Source organism: Eleginops maclovinus, chromosome 14 (assembly GCF_036324505.1).
Source record: "Eleginops maclovinus isolate JMC-PN-2008 ecotype Puerto Natales chromosome 14, JC_Emac_rtc_rv5, whole genome shotgun sequence".
Classification (NCBI taxonomy): domain Eukaryota; kingdom Metazoa; phylum Chordata; class Actinopteri; order Perciformes; family Eleginopidae; genus Eleginops; species Eleginops maclovinus.
This window is the reverse complement of record NC_086362.1, coordinates 6396370-6421804: the sequence shown is the minus strand read 5'-3', so window position 1 is coordinate 6421804 and position 25435 is coordinate 6396370. Positions and strand designations below refer to the sequence as shown.

The 25435-nt window shown below is 40.8% G+C and overlaps 1 protein-coding gene across 9 annotated transcripts in view; it reads left to right on the top strand.

Moving 5' to 3' along the window:
* sorcs2 (sortilin-related VPS10 domain containing receptor 2) overlaps window positions 1-25435 on the top strand; it is a 195442-nt gene that overhangs the window by 78025 nt on the left and 91982 nt on the right. For all 9 annotated transcript variants that reach the window (XM_063900623.1, XM_063900618.1, XM_063900620.1 and 6 more), the window contains exon 3: window positions 12907-13006. In XM_063900623.1, the coding sequence (XP_063756693.1) occupies window positions 12907-13006 (100 nt within the window). The remainder of the gene's footprint in view (window positions 1-12906; window positions 13007-25435) is intronic.

Here is a 25435-nt window from a genome sequence, read left to right as displayed (position 1 = left end):
CCACCTACATTTGTGGCCGGTGAATTGCGGCAGAGCATTTAGCCAAGGGCGAGCAGGCGTAGGCATGTTTGATACCAAATGTGCTTTCTGTGAGACTTTCCCACAACAGCGGGCAAAAAAAGGTGATAAAGGAGCGCTGGCTCATCCATCTTAAAATGCTTTCTTTGCAATGGGAGTCGGGAAGGTGTCGATGAGTAGGTCGAATCAGAATAGAGGCAGCAGTGTAAAATCACAGCACTACGGACAGCTCCACCATACTGCTGGTGGTGATGAAGTGTGGCTGTTTTTTGTCCATTCTGTTATTTTCTTTTTAGCAATAAACAAGGTCTTATTTATCAGTCATATTTCACGATGCCTATAAGCTTGCTGCTAGTCCTGTAATCAGTATTGGAGCTGAATTCACACTGCTTCTTATGTAGTCCTGACAAGCAATCACTTACAATTATAACAGCAGCTTTCCCTTTCTAGAGAGGAATTTGGGGCTGACTTTTTGGCTATGTGAGAGTGTAGTTTGCATGCATTCTCAAACCAGCAGTCAACATTAATGTCTTTTAACCATGACCAAATTATTTTCTGTAACCTTTTCCAAGTAGTTTTATTTGCCTAATCATAACAACACAATTACAACAGATAAGAAAGTGCTGGTATAAATGATTATTTAGTTCCTTCAGGTGATGGAATTTGATCTGCAGGTTTTGTGAGGATGGAGGAGCAGAAGACATGGAGATAAATTAGATGTGCCCAGGGTTAAGCCAAAGTCCTTAGCAGAAATCCAAAAATGAATGTGAATTGCATTGTACCTGATACTCTTTCCAACATGTTTTAAGGCTTGGCTTTAAAAAAACATGTCAAACTCTTGCGTAAGAGCCATATTTGTCACATAAAGAAAAAGATGAAAGACATTTCTCCTGCCTTCCGCACATCATAGCCTTGACATGTGGATAGGCCAGGCCTCACCAATCTCCCTGAGCTACAGTGACTTTCTTTCACATCGTTTTCCACACATGTAAGTTGCTTTGTTTTCTTCCTCCTGTCGCCATCAGCCCCTTTCCTAGCTTTGGGTCAAATCCTTCCAGCAGCATTTTAATGGTGTCTCCTCTTCCGTCATGCTCAGTAGAGATATTTATAGGGAACTTTAGTGGATTGCACAATCTGAACCACACAATCTGCTCTTGCTGAAGGTAGGCTGGTACAATAAAGATTACCCCCTGAGTTAGAATTGCTTTACAGGCCTGTAAACACAGTGTGTATTCATTGCAGCGTGGCATGTTGACATTTAAGAGCCATCTGAGTTGCATTTTTTATATTAAGAGGTGGGCGTCCTTCATGGTGATGAATGTTAGCTTTTACAGCCTCAGATAGCTGTGCTCAAGCATAGCACCTATTACACATATCTGGTTGGGGTTGGATTCATGCAAACTCGGGATGATGGAATCGCAACACTAGGAACAGTTCGGTATGTTAATTGATAAATATGATACATTATACCAGATATCTATACAATATGTTATTCAAACAGACCGTAAAACAGCTAAACCTAGCCGATTTACTGTGTGTGGGTCACTGGGTGTATGTCTTATGGGTGACAAATGAAAAGAAGATGTGAAAGCACTGCACTGTGCTTGCTTGGCCCCCTGGGAAACTGATTGCTTGCCTCTGTGTTATCAGCCCACTTACTGAGGCTACTGTCTGACTCACAGTGTGTGTGGGACTCTCGCTTTTTCCTTATCTTAAACTTAAAAGCCTTTCCTTATACCTATTGGGTAAATACAAAACAAACCTCATTCAAACTGGACAGAAACAAGATAAGACTAACTGAAACCCTCTAAATTATGTCTTCACAGTTCCAACAATCCCCAACACCTATTGCATAATTGCTGCGTATCCCTATTCTCTGCCCACTGAGCACACCGTCCGAGCAGCTTGCGTTCTTTGGAGGCTAACTGATTAATTAGCTTCATAAAAAGACAAAATGTTGTCGATAAAACAAGCAATGTACTTAGCTATGTGTTCAGTTCCTTTTAGATTTAAATCATACTCATTGTCCACGACGGCCACTAAAGAGCAGTCAAGGAAGAGTCATAAATCAGCAGTCAATGAAAACATAGAAAACAGTCAATAAATATTATCTGAAAAACATGTGTCATGGCAACCGCAAGAGGTCCTTGGGCATACTCTCATTAATGAGCACATGCATAACCGAATGCTAGAAAGTAAGAATGACCCAGCTCCACTTATATAAAGAACATAATTAAATACAAAAATAAATCCTCAATCCTAAGAAACATCTTTTATTGCGTGATTTGTGAATATGTATTTGTTTTCCCCTCTCTTCACATTTCAGCATCAAACAATAATCCCACATAATTCTTTTGACCTTTTTGGCAACAAAGTCACATTATGCTGGGCTGTAGTCAAGATTACCATAAAGACAGGTATTTTTATAAACCGCCAACTACCTGGCATAGCAAGTGCATAAATCCAGCTACGCACCGCTAAAGCCAACATTTCTGTCAGGTTTGTTTATGCCACAGATTTAGAAAAATGAAAACCTGTCAGAAGGATGATGGAACTATATTTTATTAATCCATCTGCACAGTTATTTGCAGCACCTCTTACTATGGTGTTGAAGCTTGGTTTGTACAGGCTTCACATACCACATCATGTTGAAATAGAGAGCTTTAAAGTAGTCACTTTTAGTTGCTAGCTGTCTTTGCTTCCAGTCTTTATGCTAATTGTTAGCTAACTACGCCATGTATCCAGTTAGCATACTCATTAACTCCTTGCAGTGCACTTATGTTCTGCATTTGTAATGGAAGAACCTTAACTATAAGTGGTTGGCCGAATGAGGGAATGCTCCTAATGCGTTATATCTCCTTAAAATCAGAAGCTTTTTAGAAATGTGGGGTTAATACCAGCATTGGTCAGGTCAGGTCCCTACCTTCCCCTAATTTTCCACACATCTATTGCTGTGGAATTATCGACTTGCAGCAATCACTGTGGATGGTTAGTCTGAGGGCCATGTCAGAGTCAGTTACTCTGACAAATTGGTTTGTCTTTGGGTTGCCTTGCATTGATGGGGGAACCCCTCCCATAAGGCTTAACCTCTGACACTGACACACAGGTCAAACTGCTGAGATTAAAAAAGAAATGTGCAAATGGTTGCAAAGTGGGGAAAACATATGAGGGATGGCATATGACAAAGTTGCGCTATAAATCCATTAAAAAAGAAATCCTTGTTTTGCAGAATATGTCTCCCAAAGCTACAATTAGCAACTTCTTGGTCTTGCCAGGATATCTGTTGATAGATAGACACCAGATCGTTTTAGTGAAATGTTGTTATTTAAGGTAAACAGTCTCCTTCCTCTTTTTAACAAGCCAAGTGTAAATTCTTTCCTTCAATGCCTCTGTTCTGTGAAAAGGCATAGCAGTGTTATACTTGAAGTGTCTTGGAACATATCATTTCATTTGTGCTTTAGTATATACCAAAACATATGGTAATAGGATTGTAATTTATGGTTATTTTCAGTAAGGCCAAAATAATCGTTGTTTTTTTTAAATATATTTCACAATTTCACAGGGCCAAGATTATCCTCGTATCGTTTTGTCTTACCAGCAGTCTTAAACAAAAGCTTTCAAGTTTACAACAATATAAATAACAGAAAAGCAGCAAATGCTTTTCAAAACTTGAAACGGCAAATGTTTGGCAGTTTTGTAACTTCAATGATTAATCTACTATTGAGTCCTCTCTTGAAAAAACCAAATGCATGATCAGAAATCAAATAGTCAGCAGACATGCCAGCAGCTCTGTGAGACTTAGAGCTAAAGGCTTAGCAACCCAACATGATTACAGTGACAATGCTAACATGTTGATGATTGATGTTTACTGTGTTCACAATCCTAGTTACGCATGTTAGAATGCTAATTGTACTACTACATATTAACACAAAGTAGAAATTAGTCTAATGGGACTGCCATTAGTTTTTCTAAAAGTTTGGAAATAAAGAAAACCCATTATGACCAGATGTTGCTATAATTGAAAAGTCGGGGATTAGCAAAAATCATTACAATTCATGGTAATGGTACACACAATGCAGAGATAGAAAAAAAAAAGTCCAGGGAGTCACTGGTCAGAAGTGAACAGGTACTTGGGTTGAGAGCCAGAGGGTTTGAGCAGAGCAAGCCAGGCAAGGTGAGTGCAGGGGCAACTCTTTGATCCAGAGAGTTATCCAGTGTGGTACGAAGGCAGGAGTCAGGCAGTTTGGCTCCAGGCACAGTACACAGGGGTTAGCAAACATCGGTTTACAACAACAGAGCAACAAAGAGGCTGGAGCTAGACCAACTAACTAGCAGAGTCTACAATCTGACGGCTATGTGGAGTTGAAGCCCAGTATTTAAAGCTCAGCTGAGTGAGATGAACAGCAGCATGCAGCAGGAATTGACTGGGAAGAAACAGAGAGCATGACAGATGGTAGTGAATGCAAACCACATTTTTTGATAATAGATTTAATACAATAGTTCAGAGATATTTCAATCTGTAAACTAGCATCTCTAGGCCTAAAGCTACATTATCCATGGTAACCAAAGAGCAAATCCCAATACTTAATTTGTGCATAGCATTAGAAACACTGCTTGGTTGTGGTTGACTTCCTGTTTATACAATGGGGATTGGTTGCGGGACTAGCATACAAAGCAGACTCAATAAAATGTTGGTGTGCTCCTCCACGCCACAGCAGCCTATTAGTCTGTTGCTTAACTATCAATCAGCATCCTCATTAATCTATGCTCGTGTTTGACGTATGGAATTGATGGATGGGCAACCATGAATCACAGCACCAACTGACAGTGTTCTTAAAAAACAGTTAGCAGATGTTGGGTTGGCAGATCTCCATAAACTGTACTGTGACTTTAACATCACGTCTACTATCTCAGATGAGTTTACTTGTGGCTTTCTTTTGTTGGATTTAGTTTTGTTACCGAAAGGAAATGTTGTTTTCGTTGATTAATGTACAATAGCTGTTGAATATTTCATCTTCTTAGTAAAAGTACAGAGTATTTTCAATTGAATGACTGATATGTGCCATACACTTAGTTTAATGGTTTTACCGTGTCACATTTTTGTAATCAGACGCTACAATCTTTCCTGAGGGATCATGATGAATGGTATCTCTGTGTTTTTTCTATAAAAATATAGTATGAGTTCGCGGATCTTGTCTAAGATATCAAAATTATCGCGAGAACATGACACCCTTAATCAAGATGGCGCCGCAGACGTAAACGATAACGCGACGCGAAGCTCCGTAAAAACAAATCCGACTATGCCGTCTGACGTTCTGTTTGATACAATTTTCATATTTTCTAAGTAATTATACAGTTTTGTCCAACAGAATTATGGTTTTCTGGCATAACTTTAACATTTTACTGGGAAAATCTGCGTTTTGGTATGAAGGCACACGACAAAAACATCCTATAGTACGGACTTACACTATTTTTTTGCTGAAAACAGTGGAACCATAATCATTATTCAGTGTAGACATTTCTAAATGTGTGGCTATCACCTATTATAAGTGAGTTTTGTTTTCCTGAAATTACCCCTGATTAAGTCAGTAATTGGCTTTTTGTGTGACAGTGATTAGCATTTGACAATAAAAGCCTGAGGAAAGTAAAGGAAAACTCTTCTTTTAAGAGTTCCAATGAAAGCAGTTATGCTGATTTGTTTTGTATTTCTCTGCTGAGCTTCAGTGCCTTAGTGTGATTATGGGGAAACAAAACAATGAGTAGATGGGGTGATGGGGTCATTTTTAGAATAGATTCTCTAAAACTAAATGAGAGGTTCTGTTGTTTGGCTGTGAACAACGTTATCTGTTTATTAATTCCCAGCCAAGATCAGTTGGAGAGTTTTCTCATCGGTGTCTGCTCATTTCTTCCTCACATCACACATCAGATCTTAGTCAAACTGTAAAGCTGGAACTGTTCACAAGCCTTGTAATATTTTGTGTGAAAGGATGTGGTATTCATAGTGCACATCCCTAAGGGTTCTGATGGGGATGTAATATAGATAAATGTCCCCATTAACTTCCCACCTTTTATTCAGCTGGGACATGGGTGTGCGGAGTGCACAGCGTGGGTGCTATTGTGGAGAAGTATATGGGCGGAGGTGGCAGTGTTTTATGGTGCCTTAGCTGAGCCAAATTCAGCAGATAGAAGTGGATGAGTCAGAGCTTAACCACCTTGGAGCAGGAATGAGAAGCCTGTAAGAAGTCTTTAAGCCGCAGAGAAACGAAGGGCAAGAGGGGGAAAGATAAGTTGAAATACTTAGTGGACTTGACGCTCAAGAAACACGTGGAATTTGCTCTTAAATGTGGATTTTATTTGATTTCCTAACATCATTCAAATGTGTAATCCTTTCCTTAATCAGAAAAGCGATAACGGGTTACAAAGCAACATTTCTCCAGGAGGAACCAGATTGTTTTTGACCCTACGGTATATTCTTTAATGGGGTTGTGTCGGGGGTTTCTGTGAAACAAAGATTTAAGGGAGGTTATCACTTGAAGGGCATTGCAAAGAAATAAGAAAAAACTACACTACACTACTTGGAACTTTGTGAAAGAAGGGCTTCCAGTTGAACTCAATCTGAAGAAGACATCCGGAAAAAAAAGCTTTGTCATCACCAAGGGAGTACTGGGAATGGAATCCAGCCCAGAATTTGAGATGAAGAGGCCTTTTAAAATGTGTTTTGGCAGTCATTTTAGCACATATGTCTAGCCTTTCATGTGATCCTCATTTTCCAGTTTGGCCTTTAGTAAAATTGAGGTTGAAACACCTGCACCAGAAGATTTTGAGCCCTAGATGTACCACAGCAGAAACTGAGGACAAAGGTTAAAGAGTTGCATACCTTTCCACCAGGTGAAACAAAAAGCCTGTGTTGATAAAAGCAGGCTGACAGCGGTCCATAGAGGGACACATGGAGGCCATGGCAACCTCCATCTGTCTTTCTTATTATTTCTTTATACAGTGGTTCTTGTCAAAACGTTCCAAAAAAATTGTCATCAAAGCCGACAGGATGAGGCCAGTGACCCCATGTGGAGCCTGAGAGAGAAGAGGTCAGTGGTGGAATTCCGCAATGACCTTTTCGGAAATCTACCCCATTAAATACGATCAGATGGTGATGAATTACACCACCCTGACTGTCCTCTTCCTGCTGATTCATTAATGTGTAATATGATGTAATTTCTCTGCACAGACGGGAAAAATAGATGCAAAAAACAACTGTCAGGGGACTTCCATAAGGTGCTTCTCAAATGGCAGCAGCTCTCCGCTCCTGATAACTACGCTCCAGTGGTTTTCTGCACTTCAAGAGACCATGCTCTACCATGAAGTGCCCTTACCGCGCATGAATCACTGTATCCTGGCTAACTGCCTGCTCAGACTACTTGCAGTGTAGGAGGCACTTCCAGATGCAATTTGCCAATTGCTGCTGAAACAAATGTGGCCCACATCTTTTCACCCCCTGGTGCCAGGTACTTGTATTCTAATCCAAATGAGCTCATTTACTCTCATGACACAGTATGAGCAATTGCGGCGTAGGGAAACCTGTTGCAGAATGAACCTAAATGCAACAGTGTCCATGACCGCCAGCTCCGATAACTTCCCCTCCAAAAGTATTGTCTCCTTTACTGTACTGTACATATATTACATTTTGTTATCTTCAACGTCCTCTCTGCTGAATCGTACATTTTTATACCTTCAAGGCCTTCTCCCAGTGCAAATGGCTCTTTGATAAAGTGGTGCCAAGAGCAGAGGCATTCAAAAACCATAGTATTCTCCAGAGTTGTACAGGAAGCGAGTGGTGGAAGATGGACAAATGAAAGCACTGCAATAGTTGCGAGGATGTCCATTCAAAGCATCAGTTCTCAGAAATGACCAAAAACACATCATCTCTTACTCGCCCGCTTGCTATCTGCATACATCCTTTGAAGACATTGTTGTAGAACAAGATGACAGACGGAAATACTGCTTCTTGTGTTGCAAGTTCATGTCATTTATGTATCTGATCCCTGAGCCCATCCCAATAGAGGTTTTGAAGGTACATTCCCATTGGAGGACAGGCCTAAAACAGCCTTGTGGGTCTAAAAATCCTATCTCAATGTCTCAGAACCCCCAGCAAGATATAGAGAATGTGGCTACAAAGAAGGATGTCTGGGCTACCTCTGGGCAGCAGCAGGTTAATTTGGATACTCTCAAGTTCATTTGGAATATTTCAGTGGTGGAAAGTAGTTCTGATGATAACACACTGCAATGTCAGAGTCCAAAAAATAAGACTTTTTCTGCCGCTTGTTTGCCCTTTCATGAGTTGTGAGCAGTGTGGTTGACACCTCTGTAACTGTCAAGGCCGAGAGAAGTTCAGCAGTCGTGTTTTAGATTCCACTATTGACAGAGGTTCACGCTTGCTTCTGTGAACACTGCTAAGTGTTCACTTTCTGGAGGCATAAACAGCTGAGGAGCCTTCACACTGACAGATTGAGTGTGAAATTGGGTTTGTCTTATTTCCTGACTGTCAAAGTCAGACCACCATAGGGCTGGAAATGTCATCAAAGGATGGCCAAGCATCATAAGCCACTCGGAAAAAAACATGTAACAACTTCCCTATATATTTATGTACGTGGAACATCAATTGAAGACAAAATATATTATTCTACATGCCATACAGCAGTCAATAAATCCAGATTTGACATAATCAGGCAAGAGAAACTGGCCATAAAGCTTTTGTCCGGGACACACCTGAGACTCCCTCAGCTTAATCATCCGTAACTTTCCCACGGCTGTAAAATAGTATGGAAAATACAAATAAATGGTGTTTCCTAATATATAAAAACAGCTCCAGTAAGGCAGAATGGCCATTTGTCAAAGACGTTGCAAGCCAAAAGTAGGTCATTCATTGATGATGTGTGCATGTGGGAAACAGATGGGAGCCCCTTTCTTTTTTGGCTTCCTGCATTTCATATTGCATAGCTTTGTCACAGACCTATGTCTAAACTTTGAACTATTCTAAAGCAATGACTGGGATCACACTTGTTGAAAACTCGATCCATCAGGTGTTTTTTTTATGAAGCCTGGCTTTTAACCACTTTAATCAGCTTTACTGCTGATGGTGGCCCTCGTTCAGCAGTATTTTTTAACACTGGTCATGGCAAGTACCTTTGATATGATTAATCAAAAAATCGTATCTTCTCCTTTTCACCTGCTCTTTCAACGGGAAAGATTGACACGCTTAGATCGTTACCACCAAAATTTGGCACAAACACCCTGGCAGAGCAGCGAAATTGCCTCGTTCTTCATCACTCTTGTCAGTTGAGAGGCTGCGTTGTAATGCATTGCAGATTTCCTCATCCTCTGTTGCAATGCAGCAGGGATGACTGAAAGATCTGACACATTCTCTGCAGGCAGATACAACTCAATCCGCCGTCATTTTTTGGGACTCTTGGTTTTTTTTCCACACTGCCCCCACGATTTCTAATTGTTGCTGGAACATCTGTATAGCCCAACCACTGATGAGTCTCCTCAAGTTTAACAGTCTTGCCAACCGGCTGTCCAGACCTGACTCAGACTGACAGCATATGTCTGCTTAGCATTCATTTCCCTGCAGAAATAAGACCATGAGCACGTCAAGACACAGCCAGCTACTGTATGACGAAGGTCCCCTGGCTCGACTTTGACATGCCATCCCACCGCTAAGAGTCATAGCTTAGATTTTGACAGCAGATGCCTCTTGACATGCATGCACAGTGAGGAAACACCTCTTGAAGGATCCACTTCTGTCTGTCACAACACAAAGCACATCTTCACCCTCTAACATGACGAGGATCTACGTGGATTTATTAGAAGCCTATTTTCTCATTTGCTTTTTAAATACCCCCCTCTGTATATTTTGATATCCTGTCTTATGAAACGTCCCCTGACACGCTCGGTTTTTCTCCCCCGAAACGTCTGTTGCAGGTGCAACCTTGACATATTAGGACATTAAATCTGCTTCAGCACCTGTCGCAGCCCTAAAGTGCTTCCACATTTCTGTTTTCTCAAGCGCATCAAGGAAAATACAATTTCACCCCCCGTGTCTGTCTCTGTCACATCCACTCTTGCAGACACTTCCATGTCCACCTTTCTCTCCCCTTTGCTGTCTCCTGTTATTCCAATCTTATTTTCTACCCCAGTGTTTTAGGGATTTATGTCCTTGCATTGTTATTATTTCATTTATTTGGCCTCTACCAAATGCCTTGTGACTTACGCAACTTGTTTATGCCTTTTTTGTATCTGAATCAAATGTCTCCACCCATGTCATGATTATGAACTGAATAGCATTGACACATCCTAATAAAAAGTACTATATTCTACACAATAGAAGGGTAATACCAATAGAAAAGGTTTGTTTGTGTTGATTGAGTGCCTTCATCCAACCATTTCTCCCTCTCATCCTCCCTGTGCTCTGCCATCTCCCGTTTTGTCTGCTCCTCACTCTCTTCCAAACTAATTATTCTTTATTAATCCACAATAGCTCCCAACCAGTCTATTAATTCAAAGGTTCTGATGGCAGACAGTGCAAAATGAGCTCTCCTATTAACTCAACATCATTATTCACGCCGTATAAGGCTTTGGGGCTGATGACTTTCCCCAGCGACCCCTGTCTTACCCCCAAGTTAGCCTATATTAGTGTTGGCATGTCTTTCCTGACTTCTCTCTGGTTCTTTCCAACTTTTTCAAATTGCCCTCTATATGTCAATGACACAAATGATCGCAAAATGTGTCTTAGACCTTGCTTTTGAGTTAAATGCAGTGACTTCAACATCTACTTCTATAGAGAAACCACGTATCTGGTTTGTGTGGTTAAAAAAATATATAAACACTGAAACATCTAAACGCCAATGTTTCATTTTCATAGTTTGACAAAATGTGCCCCAAACCTCTGGTCTTTAACACCAGATGGCTGTAGAGAAGCAGTCTCCATGGAAACAGACTCTAGCTAGTGAAGTCTAATGAGGACAGAAAGATAGGGGACGGAGTGTGACGAGGCAGCGTCCAGATGCTGAGATCTGTTTCAGTGCACAGGGCACGCCCCTTACCTGGCTACACTTCTGCTAATGAAGGACTATGAATACATAAGGAGCAAGAAGGATTCTGGGACCACTGTGATAACGGTTTGACACTTTGACGGTTTGCTTTAAACAATGTCATGTGCAGCAATATAGCTGACCAGACTATGTTGTTCATTTGCCAATACATGTTGGTGAACTATAGAGATTATTTAACATTCTCCCATTGTCACCTTGTTCCTACCTGATGAGTTTGCATCCCTGTAATGTGTATAGTGAATCTGTTTTAAAAAAGAACAGATCAAATGCATCGTGTGTAGTTATGTTGAAATGGTAGGCTAATGAATTTTTCTTTATAGTTTATTTAACAAATGTTTATTGTACATTTTATATTTAAATCCTCTTAAATCTATGAAAAAAAGAATACTTGGGTCCAAAACATACATGCATTTTCTTACTGCCTGTTATTACTGAAAACATGCCTTTAATCATACTTATTATGGAGAACAAATTAGAGTCACTGATAGCATCATACCGTTATCATGAATTAGTTTGGCCATTGTTATCGTGTAGGCAAAATCTAATATTATGACATGGCCATCAGGCTTGTCCAATTCATCACAGGTTATACATCACACTCAGGCTACCAGATGAAAACAGTTCCCAACTCACCGCAGAGAAATAGAAACACACCCGCTATGCCACTCCATTTTTCTCCAGCTGTATCGAAGCACTCTGGGAAAGCTGATTGCTGAATAGCTTGGCAGGACTCTGGGTGTGTATCGGTCTCATTGTGTGTGTGTCTGTCAGTGGCTGATGTCACACTGTGCGAAAGAGTAAATCCTCTCATCCTTAACCAGGCTTACGTGCTAGCTCATCATTCTCTTTCATCAAGACCTCTTCTTCCAGGCTCCCTCCTGTTGAACCCTCAACCCTCGGCTAAATGCTGCAGCATCTCCTTTCCTGTGTGCTTTGGATTGCTTCTTAAATCAATCCTAGAACTTCTCAAACACTGCACACTCAATACAAGCTAATGCAAATACAGTAGATATTACATTTGAATTCTTTACCCCTTTACAGACAGACAGTCAGTCAGTCAGTCAGTCAGTCAGTCTTTGCTCCCTTATTCTGCCTTGTTTGCATTTGGTGGTAACGGGATTAGTCTTTTCTCTGTTTATACCTGACCAGAATTTGAGACATTAAATATGCAAAAGGGGTCACCTCTCCTCCGCCTGGTCGAGCTGAAACATGTGCCGTTTTTCAAAAGCTGTCACAAACAATCACCTTCATTGTGCTTGGTGGGTTAGACTGAGGCGTACTGAGGAAAACAATCCAGTAGCTAGCTATCAATCTCAAACACACCCAGCAGTTCGTACCTGCTCTTAAAGCTGCCAGATTTGAGGATTGCCTAGTACTTCATTGAAAGCCTAAGGCTTTTTTTCCCTCGTCGCGGTGGCAGTGACAGGTCTTTTGGCCATTTGTCACTGGGCTCAGAACACGGACCACAAAGTGGTAATATGATATATTAACAGAGAGCCGGTATAATGCCTTGAGGGCAGTTTGAAGAATAAACAGGCTGCCCTGTTCCAGCATTTTGCAGATTAAATCTGCTTTCTGCCAAGATATAGTTTTTTTAATGGAGTAGTTGTTGTTTTAATGTGCAGGATGAAAACAGTTTGGTGAAACAATAAAAGTTGTAAAGTACTGTACATGCAGCAGTAAATGTGACATCATTTTCTTTAACTGCGGACCACAACAATGTTCTTAAAAGTAATTTTGACTAACTGTTTTTTCATGTTTTTTGTCTGCCTTCTTGTAGATCTACTGACTATGGGACCACCTACACCAAACTCAACCTGATGCCAGGGACGACAATCGTGGTGACCAGTTTCTACATCTGCCCAACAAACAAACGAAAGGTAGGAGAATGCTTAGCTTATGAAAAATGTTTGTGTTGTCCATGACCTCGCTGATGGAACTGCTTATTCACTCCTCTTGAACTGGCAATATAAGTTAAAACAGAAGAGCTAGTGGCCTGAATGGCAGATAGATAGGAATTGTAAGATGTGCCATTGAAGGAAATGACCGAATCAGACCTAGGGAAACTTTTTTTCCCGTAACTTCTGCTATAGTTATGCGTATAAACTTCCAAAACACCTAAAGTCCACATGCACACCTCCATAGTAGCGTTTTAGTTATCCAACCTGCAGGCAGCTTCTGCACACAAGTTAAAAAACAAATAAAACCAGCATCAGAAAAGCTTTAGGAAGCCAAGAGGTACAGCATGTGACTTAAACTGACTGCAGTCTTGGTGGCCTGTCAGATATTCTTTATGGCAGGTGTTATCGTTGGGGTGGTCCAGGGTTCTTCTAATCGATAGGAAGATAGAGGGAGATTCTATGTAGTCTCTATTCTCACATTCTGTTTCAGGCACCACTCCAAAACGTCTATGCCAGAGTGCAATGTCATCTTCTTCACACACATACACACACTAATAGCAAGGGACAGACAGCATGAGGGCATTTAATTACATGGGAATGGAGTAATTTTCCTTTGGGACTGAAAAAAAATGAGATGGGTGAAGAGAGTCACAGGCTCTGTGTGTGTGTGTGTGTTTGTGTTGCGACAGTAGGATATATGAGTCTGGTTATATGAGCTGGGGATCATGCTGCAGCTTAAACACACCTCCAGGCCTGGCAAGAGGCTGATGGAGGCTCAGGTTTGGTGCTGTGTGTGTGTGTGTGTGTGTGTGTGTGTGTGTGTGTGTGTGTGTGTGTGTGTGTGTGTGTGTGTGTGTGTGTGTGTGTGTGTGTGTGTGTGTGTGTGTGTGTGTGTGTGTGTGTGTGTGTGTGTGTGTGTGTGTGTGTGTGTGTGTGTGTGTGTGTGTGTGTGTGTGTGTGTGTGTGTGTGTGTGTGTGTGTGTGTGTGTGTGTGTGTGTGTGTGTGTGTGTGTGTGTGTGTCGTGTCTGTTCAGAGTTGATCATTATACACTTTGAATTAAATATCAGTCAGCGGCCATGTGTTTACTTTATTCTCTGTATCCGAATTACAACTGATCTGAGGCAATTAGCTTCCCCGGCGGGGATACAAACAAAAACACACGTGAGCACATTTTGATCAATACTGCTAGGAACATCAGAAAACCGAAAACAGCAGGGTCTTTAGGTTCTGTGAGGGGATTACACACATGGTGAAGGGATCGCACGGAAAAGGTGTGAGGGGCCTTGGGTAATCAATAGGACTTGAGGCAATTACATAGACGAGTCTTGTGACGGAGACAATGTCCCCCTCCCTTTCCCTCTCTCCAATCGCTTCCTTGAGAGCTCCATTAAAGGTTTGCTCAAGACCCATTGCAGGAGAGGGCTCCCAAGGACCCTTGACACATTTCAACGGTATTGGAGTCATAAATAAACTTTGAGACTGGAGGCTCGGTGCGCTCTCCCTCTGCAATTTTCTTTAACACTTGTGTCTGGAGGGCTTTCAACTGGGCAAGTGTTAGCACAAGCCAGTGTCCTTTTTGTTGAGTGCTTGGCATGTGTGTGTGTGTATGTTAAATGAAGGTTCAAGGGGTTTGCTAAAAGTGATTTAAAGCTTCTTTTTCTAATTGTACTTATCTGCAGAGTCCTATTAACTTACAATTGTTGGTTTGGTTTGGATTCATGGCAAGTTTGTTTTGAATCATCAATGTCACTTACTAAATAAGTAGCTTTAGCATTAAACCCATTCACAGTGCCTGAGTCAAACAACACCGAAGGATAGCACTGATTAACAACTTCTAACCCATCAGAACAAAATGCTCAACTGCGCGCTTTTTTATAACCATGCATTGTGTTGTACTCATTGCTTACCAACAACATTTCGTTTTTTTTCACTACGCCTACCACCACTTCCTTATCCTCGACTTCAATTGCAATGCAGCCCTACAATATATGTACAAAGTACAAAGTAATTAGTACTTTCAAATTCCACTTATTAACCAAGAACACGACCTATCAGTATTTTGAGATTATGAAACTTCTTACGCTACCATTAGATCCCACCCATCGGAGTTTTTGTTGTAGGTTCAAGCCCCAAAACATTGAGCCCCCAAACATAGTTATCCACACCTCTCTCTAGCTTATAGACTGTTCCCATATAACTCTACCTCAGTAGCTGTTACACAGCATCACCCCGGTGCTTACTAAACTGCATCAAGCATCAATTTCACTAGCGCCAATATGTCTCCAACTACTAATTCTGTCAACAAGTACTGGAAAGCTTCCTCTCATAATAGCACCTAAAATATGATTTTGAAAACCAATTTTCTCTGGATTCCAGTGCAAAAACATTTGTCACCAAAGCCTCCTCAACAATTAAGTAGTGATTAATTGATCTCGATTGACCATCTCACATTCAATATCCTTGATGCTGAACATAAGCATTTTATACCATTATACCTGAACCATCTAAGCAACATAAAATCAAACTGCTGATTGTTTAATCCTACCTATCGACTGATTATAAATGAGAAAAACAGTTCATTATGTAACAATGAACCCAACAAATGTAACACATGTTAGGCACCCAAAAGCTTCTGGCAGGTCATTCGATTCAAAATTCAGAAGCTTTCCATATCGGCAAATCATCCGTGCCCCATGGTTAGCATGTCCAATGTACGCTACGGAACCAACTGTTGAACCTTTCAAACAAACATCACCCTTGAACAACTGACCTTCCGTTCAAAAGCCTTGTTTCGGAAATTAAAACTGGATGCAAGAAAACTTTTAACAACTAAACTACGACAAATCTGTATGATCCTCATTGTCCAAATTCCTCACCACACAGCTCAAGATTCCACTCACTGTCAAACTCCACACTGTCCCCTCCCCCTCTGCCGCAACTTGTATCATCTTCGACAATAACCTCAGCTTCAACCATCACATCAAACAAGTCACCAAAACAGCCTTCTTTCACCTCAAAACATCTCCCGCCTCCGCCCGTCACTATCTTTCACTGCCGCCGAAACCCTGATCCACGCCTTCATTACATCCCGCCTCGACTACTGCAACAGCATTTTCTATGGTACAACCTCCAAACTCCTCCATAAACTCCAATACATTCAAAACTCCGCCGCCCGTCTTCTCACCCACACCCGTTCACGCGATCATATCACCCTGTCCTCCAGAACCCCCACTGGCTCCCCGTCCCTCAGCGTATTCATTCAAACTCCTCCTTCTCACCCACAAAGCCCTCCACAACCAGGCCCCCTCCTACCTCACTGACCTGCTCCACCACTACACCCCTCCCCGTCACCTCCGCTCCTCTGATGCCAACCTCCTCACTGTCCCTAAAACCAAGCACAGAACCTGGGGAGACAGAGCCTTCTCCGTTGCTGCCCCTACCCTCTGGAATTCCCTCCCCAACCACATCCGTGACTGCAATGACCTCACACTTTTCAAATCACTACTCAAAACACACCTGTTCCACTCTGCCTATAATTCTTAACCACCACTTTTCCTAATTCTGTTTTTGTTCTGTCTGACTGTTGTATTGTGCTGTTCTATTTACAATGTATCTACTTTTCTGCGTTTTCTTGTGTTTCTGTGTTTTTAAATGTATTTTAATTACTTATTTTTCATCTGTAAAGTGTCTTTGAGGGATTGAAAAGCGCTTACAAATAAAATGTATTATTATTATTATTATTTAAGATTTCCTCGATGGTGACTTATTGAGTCCGTCCTTCCAAATCACTATAGTGAGTATAGCATGGGAGCCACTACTGCTTGCTAGTTAATGTTGCGTAATTAAAGGTATGCCCATGACTATTCCCCAACCTTACGAAAAGGCATATTTTAGTGTCAGCCACACACTTTGCATTTGAAGGATCTATTTAACAGTAAAAGCCAGTGTCAGCTCATTCATGTCCATTAGTGATTCTCAACCAGGGGTAAGTGTACCTTAGGGTAACTGCAAAACTGAAGGGGTGCTTGAAAAAAACGTGTGCTGAACCTAAGCCAATTAAAGAAAGAAAAAGTAGGAACTAAAGTCCACTGGACCTGGCTGCTTAGCATTCCAGCTCAGTCACAGCTGCCTCTGTGGCCACAGCCTTTCAATAATGCCGAGAAGTCTGTCGCTTCAAGTGGTAGCGGTTGTGGTTATTGTCCAAATATTGTGAAGAAAATTGTAATTCTTAAAATCATATGGCAATTCCAACCGTGTCGCGTGAATTATGTTGGTGTGTAAGCAAACCACACAGTGACGCTGAGACAAAAACACTCGAAGGATAAGCGAAGTGATTATCAATCATCAATCACAGTCCCAACAAAAATGCTCACTGCAGCAAGACATTTTTTTACCATTTGTCTTTGGTGTTGATGGGTAGCTGCAAGCGATTACCAATCAACATTTCTGTTTTTTTTACCTCCTGAACGACACAATTCCTTATCTTCTCGACGTTTGCAATTTGGCAATGCAGGCCGCTAACAAATAATGAGTGTCACACAAGTACAGAAAAGTAATTATGTACTTTATAATCATCTTCGGCATCTTTATTAGACCAAGTTAACACAATCCACTGGACTCGAGTGTATTTTGAGTTTGATGACAATTCTTGGTCCATTAACGGCTTATCCAAATCTGATCCCCATCGAGAGTGTATTTTTTTTAAGGTCAAGCACTCCAAAAACACATTGATTGCCCCTCATGAACATAGTTACTGCCACAGCACTCATCTCTAGCTTATAAGACTTCCATAAAATCTCTACCTCAGTAGTTCTGTTAGCAGCAGGGCATCACCCCGAGTGCTTTACGCTCAAAGGGCATCAAAGGCATGCCATCTTCTGATCTAGCGTCCTAATAAATGTCCTCTGCCACTACTTAGTATTGCATCTCCTCAGGGAGTACTGCTAAAGGCTTCCTGCTTGATGTAGGAACTAAAGAACTGATTTTGATAAACCACAAAGTGGCTTTTTGCTCCAGTGGCATTTCCAGTGCTTGAAAACACTTTTTTTGTCGACCTAGTAGCTCTCTAACACTATGTTTAAGTAGTTTTGATGTAATTGAGTTAATAATTAACCATCACAGTTCAATTATCCATGGTGAGTGTAGAATATTAGCATTGTTAATACACAGTGTATAATCCTGACACATCAATAAGCAACAGTAAAATTAAAATGATTGATTGTAGTTAATCCCTTAAACCTATCGATTTGATTTATTAAATGAGAAACACGTCTTGAAGACACAGGGCATGAACGCAACAAGAAGTAAACAACATTTTGAGCACAAAAAACTTAGGCAGATTCAAGATTCAAGATTCAAGATTCAAGATTCAAGATTCAAGATTCAAGAAGCTTTATTTATCCCGAGGGAAATTGAGGGTCTCTGCATTTGACCCATCCTATTGTTAGGAGCAGTGGGCTGCCATTATGTACGGAGCCCGGGGAGCAGTGTCGGGAACGGTGCCTTGCTCAGGGACATAGGTCCTTCGGGGACTTGAACTGGTGACCTTCCAGTTCCCAGGCCAAGCCCCTATGGACTTTGCCACCACCGCCCTAAGGAGGCAGGAGGTGCAAAAGAATTTAAAATATAAATATAATATACCAAAGTAGGCAAATATGTCTTAACCACAGGAGATGGCATCAGTATGCAAAAAGTGATTGGGTCAGAAGTTGAGACCATGCTGTTAAATCATGCGAGTGTTTTCTTTGGATGAAACAAGCACTTGCAATATAGACGTAGATATACAGCCAAGACATGTATGTGTCTTTAAAGCACTGTGCATCTGGGTTTAAGTTTCGGCTCTTTAAAAGTTCTGTTAATACAGCCAAAACTATTCCAATACAGCTTTCGTTTCCAACAAACACACCATTCTGGAATATCACTGAATCAATGCAAAATGCTACAAGGTAACAACTCCTTGGCTTGCTCCAAAAACAAGTTGAAAGCATTTTTTTTTTAAATGCCTCAGCTCATAAACTTAGATCTAAAAGAAGAATGCAAGAAAAACCACAAAGCCTTAAAAGAAGAAAGTGAGGAGAAGGCAATCAGTAAACACAGACAATAATAGGAAGCTTTCGAAAAGATGAACAATGGAAGAAAGAGTAATGGACTGAATGATACTGCAGATTTACTGACAGCACTTCAGTGATTGGCACTTTAAAGAGCTTCAAAGAGAAAGGCAAGGTATTCAGATGTGGTCACATTATGGTTAGATGATATCTCTATGATGGGACAATCTGTGTACTTTCAGACAGACATTCCTATCCTTATGTGTGATTGACAGTGAAATAGCTGTCTGCGCTTCTCTCTTTGATCTCTTTCTGATTCTCAACTCTGTCCCCTACTTTTCATATGAAAAAAAAAAAGAATAATGATGACTAGATATTTTTCCTCCTAGTGCCTTTTTGCACTAACGTCATCTCAGAGGGCTTTGAAAGTAATGATGCACAATGATGCAGTTCGACATTAAAGAAGCCACTGTGCTCATTTTAAATTCAGGATATTTCTTTAAAGTGTTCTTCCTAAAGCTAGGCAATAATCACCAAAGCTTTTGTCCAGTACGTGATACATATGACATGTTTTTGGCTTCATTCTCACAAGGCTACCATCTTTTCAAATCAGGCTCTCAGAAAGTTCTTGAATTTTGAAGTCTTCTTCATTCACACTGCGCTCCCTATTTTTGGCTTTGCTGAGACTTTACATACGACAGCCAAAGTGTCCATCCTGGATCCTTTCTGTGTGATTAATGGTCAATAATTTAGTAGGTTTACAGGCGTACTTTGATGGAGCACTCTGCTCTCAGCCTCTGGGGGGTTAAACCAAGTGTTTGTCTATCCATGTTTTGAACAACAGGCTGCGTGAAAACACTTTAATACATAGAAATAGAAAGTTAAGCTAGTCTCTTGTGGAAATGGCTCCTTTACAAATGTTGCTCACAAGCAAAGTTGAGCTGTGAGGCATCACCAAACATATAAACTAAAATAAAAACATGCAAAGGGACGTTTTAGTACAGCTTAACATGCAGAAGCATGTGTTCCAGGGCTGAAGGCTATGCTGGTTAAGCCACACCATAGCCACATGAGCACCAGTCATTCCCCATGCTGGTTCCTCTTCCTCCTATCTCTGCAACCATGTCATCAGAGAAGCTGTATTTCCTTTATCCTCTGCCCAGACTCTGATCTGGGACCTGTGGCACAGCCTGATAAGAAGGCTGGAGTGAATGGTGCAGCTGTGAACCAAGGACAGTCGGAAGCGAGGTTAGATCACAGGAGCTAGCACTAATACTTGCTGGAGGGTTATTGACTTTTGGTTCCACTACAGAGGTTTGGTATGCCCACACAGTCATATGGAAACAGCATTCTACTCCAGTGTGGACAGGCATCATTTGAAGCTTCAGGAAGAGAGAGTTACTAAAGCATGGTACTCACTCACAGTGTGAAGGAAGCATCTGATTTAACAAATGAAAGAATAATCGATATCATCACAGGTCACAGTTCCATTCTGACTTTATTTAAAAGCATACAGATGTAAGAAGGTACACATGCTACTGTTTGTCTGGTTTCCTGTGAGCAAAAAACAACACAGAGGAAAATAGTTCACTTTCTACTACTGACCAGAGAAGAACACCCCTGATAAAAGTCCTAAAAGTCAAGAGGAAATAACATTTCATTGCCATTTTTATTTTTGAATCAAGTTGTTGGAAAAGTTGTGAGTTGCACCCCTGCCCCTGACCCCCTGCTGGCTCTCTTAACAACTCCTGATAAAAATGTGGTGCACTTTACCAGCTTGGTTTATCATTATGTTGTCAGCTAGTTTCTGTAAGCTGTCGGATGCTAAGTCTTGATGAGAACACTTGCATATGGATAGTTAATTGAGACTTAGTATTTTGAACAAAAGCAGACCCTTGTTGACTTATTAAAAAGCTATAGCAAGACTAATGTAGGGGTTCTGCTGTGGTGGAATTCCCTTACTTGCCCCGGATTGCCTTTGTGTTACAACAATTCGCAACAGACGCATTCAATCCATCATTTATGGCCATACTCCAAATCAACCAACTGAGTCAAAAGTTCAATCAGGAAAGCAAGTTGCCAGAATGCTATGTACTTTGTGATGGACACAAGCCGTCACTTTCCCACTTATGTTCAGTCACTATTGCATCAGTTAGTTTAGCTGCAAGCTTGTCTGGCATAACATTCCTCTGTCTGGGTGTCCGCTAGTTGCAGGCCTTGAAAAAGACCAAAAACATTAAGCTGAAAAAGACACTCTAACTCAATAACGCTGTGGAAAACTGTAAAGTGGCGTTATAATTCTGTGTGACACTCTCAAGTAGAAATCCGGCAATAGGAGAACATTGTCTAGTGCAGGATCAATATTCAAACAATATCAACACTGAGTGGATAGTATTTGATAGTAAAAGCACTTAATTAACGAATGGCTCCATGAGTATTCCAGTTCAGGGATCCACATCAAATGTTTGACCTAGGGCCCCTAGCTGGTTTGACCTAGTCCGTGTCTTGTGTCATTTGCACGAATGCTAATTATGTCCCCCAAGCTCTTCTGTTGCTATGCTATTTCATCTCTTAGCATAATCCATCAACAATGCTATTACTGCAGATCCCTGCCGGGCGTGGTAAATCATATTGCCACAGTCTATTCAGATAATAGCATGAAACTAGATGTGATAATCTTTGACCCGGCATTGATGGCAGCTATTGACCTCTATTCCCTGTCCAGCTGTGTCCTTTTGTGCCACGTGCATCAGAGCACCGCTGCTGTCAGCCCTTCACATGTCGGGCCTAAATGGATTGACCCGACCAGTATCCATCAGATCGGATCAATAGGCAGCAAGCCATAGCCCCTTGAAATACAGTTCTATCGGCTGGCACACCCTGGAGGGACACGAAGCTCTGAACTATTCTCCATGCAGCGTTTGCGGGGATGTAAATGCTTGACTCTGAATTTTAAAACTGTATGTGTTTGCTGCAGTCTAGAGTTTAATGGGGCTTGGTTAATATTTCAATACAGCTGAAACACACCGAGAATATCAGAGCAGAGAATACATCAGTGGAGAATAGAAAGGAAGCGAAAACAGGAGGAGGACGGTGAATAATGACTTGTCTTTCAGATTTTATGTGTGTCACACAATGCGTCAAGACATGTATTATTAAACGTGTCATTAAATTAAATTTGATTCAGCACGTGTGCCGCACAAAGGCAACCACTGCCATAGAAAACACCGACACGTTTTGACGTAGTATGGCCTAGTTGTTAAAACGTGTCTAAAAATAAAAAGAATGCTTGCTTATCCATTTGTAATGTCTCTTCCTGATTGAAGTGAGCCAAGTTTAGCTACTTCAGATTATATTTTTGAGGGCACACAGCAGGTCTACGTTCACAGAACTGTCACACAGGCAAAAACAGCAGCTGATTAAAATTTGTAAATCGCTGCGTTATCACAAAATCTGTTCAAGGAGCAGCACTTTCTGGTTTTCTCTTATTCCTTCCCTCATCGATTCATAGTAACTATTTTCTTTTCCATATCTCTACTGCTATTTATCTATCGTAAGCCAGCTGTATTTTTTGTGTTTCTCTTGTTCCAACCATTTAACCTCCTCAATGTCATTTCCTTGTCATCTTTTAGCTAGTTTCCATCCTTTGTCCTCAAACCAAACTCCCTGCTTCGGGCTTTGAAGTTTAGAGTTCTGAATATCGCTCACTTGTAAAACGCAACCGGACTGGATACAAATTGACAATTTAATGTAATGCAGTTGTTGTTGACAGGAAGAGGTTTTTTCTCAATAGAGTTGTACAGAGATTACATATTTGTTTTAGTTGAACCAGGAGGTCTTGGACACACATTCATGATATTTATTAAAGCCACTTTGTGATGTTTGAAGTGTAAAAAGCCAACGCTAAAACGAACTACATGCTGCTAAGCGGAAGGCGGTCTTGTGTCGGCGTGATGTCTTCGAACATTCCCTAGTGAGCTAATTACTGGCGTATTTTATGTCGGAGAACAAAATGTATAAATCTCTAAGTCTTGTGTTAACCACAGACCTTATTTCAGGCTTCTAATTGCCAACGCGTTCAAAAAAAACTTTGACTTCAAAGGTTTTAGGACTAGTTTACGTATTTTACTCAATCTTATGCTTTTCCCCCCCCATTTCTGTTTTTCTAATTATTCCTTTTTCTTGCCATTTCGCCCTTCCTCCATTTAATTTACATCTTGCTCTTCCTCTAATATGAAGTGATGTCTCTCCTGCACTGAAATCATCATAAATATTAACTCTGATAGGTGCTATTTAAATGCAATTGCCCTCTGTTCTTCTTCTCCCTTTTTTATATTTCTTTTCATTCTCCATCTTTTACCATCTCTCCTTCGCTATCTGGAAATGAGAGCCAGCCGCTGGAGATTGATTGACTGCGAGCGATGACCACGCTCGTTTGAGAAGAATGAGAGCGTTCATAGACACATGATGTTAAAGAGGAGGGAGAGATGGATGAATTGTGCTGGAGGTGTCGAGTATTATAACCCTGTGTTATGCCATGTGTATGTGACAAATAACTAAATAATAACAGAGGAGCACAATAATGGACTTGCGTCGTCAACACATTATGTATGGTGCTGCTGCAAAACCGTGTTCATGTGTCTCCATATACAAGTCTGTTTGTAACAGAGATGTGTAGAATATGAGCTGTCATATTCTGACACAGCAGAATTGTGGTATTCAAATTCAACCAATCATTTGATTGCATCACATGATTAGAAGTGTGTGTGTGTGTGTGTGCGTGTGCGTGTGCGTGGCTACCTACAGCGAGACTCGCAGCCTGCCTTTAAGGATTATCTTCTGAGCTTTAGTTCCAACTACGTTTAATATGTAGAATAAATCCATTTACTTCAAAGGGAAATAGAAGGTGCAGACATACAGCTGCAGCTAATATGAATCCCTAATCCCCAGGCAGGTGCATTATTGCTTTTTCTACATAAATCACATTTAAAGATAGCATTTAAATATTTCAGACATGCTTAAGTTTGACATACTTTTTAGTTATGCTGCTGACCTTATTTTGACGCTGTTTCTTTATTCATGTACCTACTAAACAAGTGAATGTACCATTCATGTTACTGGGGAATAGGATTGGAAGATCTGATAAAACAAGTTTTTAATCTTGTTTTAGGTCTGAGATTTAAGTCAGAATTCTTTGTAAAATTCAGAATGCTGAGATTACAGTCCGAATTCTGCCATACAAATTGGAAAGATTGTGATAATGACAAATAAACTTGCTCTCTTGAATTAAGATGTGACCCTGGGTGTCTTTAACCAAATATACTACACGCCCATCCAGCACATGGACCTCCAGACCCTCACTGTCTCCCGATGACGTCACCATGACATCATTGGTTATTTTTAGAGACTTGAAAAGGCTCCTTTAGAGTCTACTTCTAACTTATCCTTAGACTAAATTGCTGTTTTTAAAACGTATCCCTTGCTATACTAGTAAAGAGTATTCTGTGTTGACAACAACTCATGTCTTATACATTTGCTTTGGATTATTGTCTCCTGTATTAGCGAGAGCAGCAAGGGGAAGTAAAGTTATTTGAAAAGTTGCCAAAAATGATTTTAACAAAAATATATGGTATTGGTCAATACTGAACCTCACACTGGTACTGTTACAACACATTTCTAACGTATGTCTCCTTCAGTTTTACTACACACACACACACACACACACACACACACACACACACACACACACACACACACACACACACACACACACACACACACACCCCTCAAGCCAATTCCCTCATTCACAGTCTTCTCTGTACCCGCATCGTCCAGGTTCTCTTTTCTCAATTTTTCACTTATCTTTCTCCAATTCCATGGCAAGAAAGGAGGAGGACAAAACGCTGGGTTGAAAGAGAAACAGGGGGAGAGAGGGAGATGTGATGAAAGCCAAGATCTAAAACTGGAAAATTGATCTTTTTTTTTTTTTTGGGACGCTTCTTTTGACTGCAAGTGGCACTGAATATAAATTGATAAATTTGCCAGGCTGTACTCACCATGACACCCAAGGCACGCTGGGAAGAAGATCTGGCTCCCCGGCTTAGACACCGAGAAGGCCGAGCAGAACTCAGAACAATTTTTGTCAGAGCTAAACATCTGGGATTAAATGTAGTTTCATATAGACCTTATAAACACTGTTTGCTTGGTCATAATAAGACTTACCAACTTTCTCTGTAAAAAAAACTTGCATTGAATTAAGGTTGGTAGAAAAATTGGGATGTTCTCCAATCAGCACAGTACACACGTTTACAGTTCCTCTCCTAAAACTTTTACGATGTTTCCAAAAATACATCTCATAAA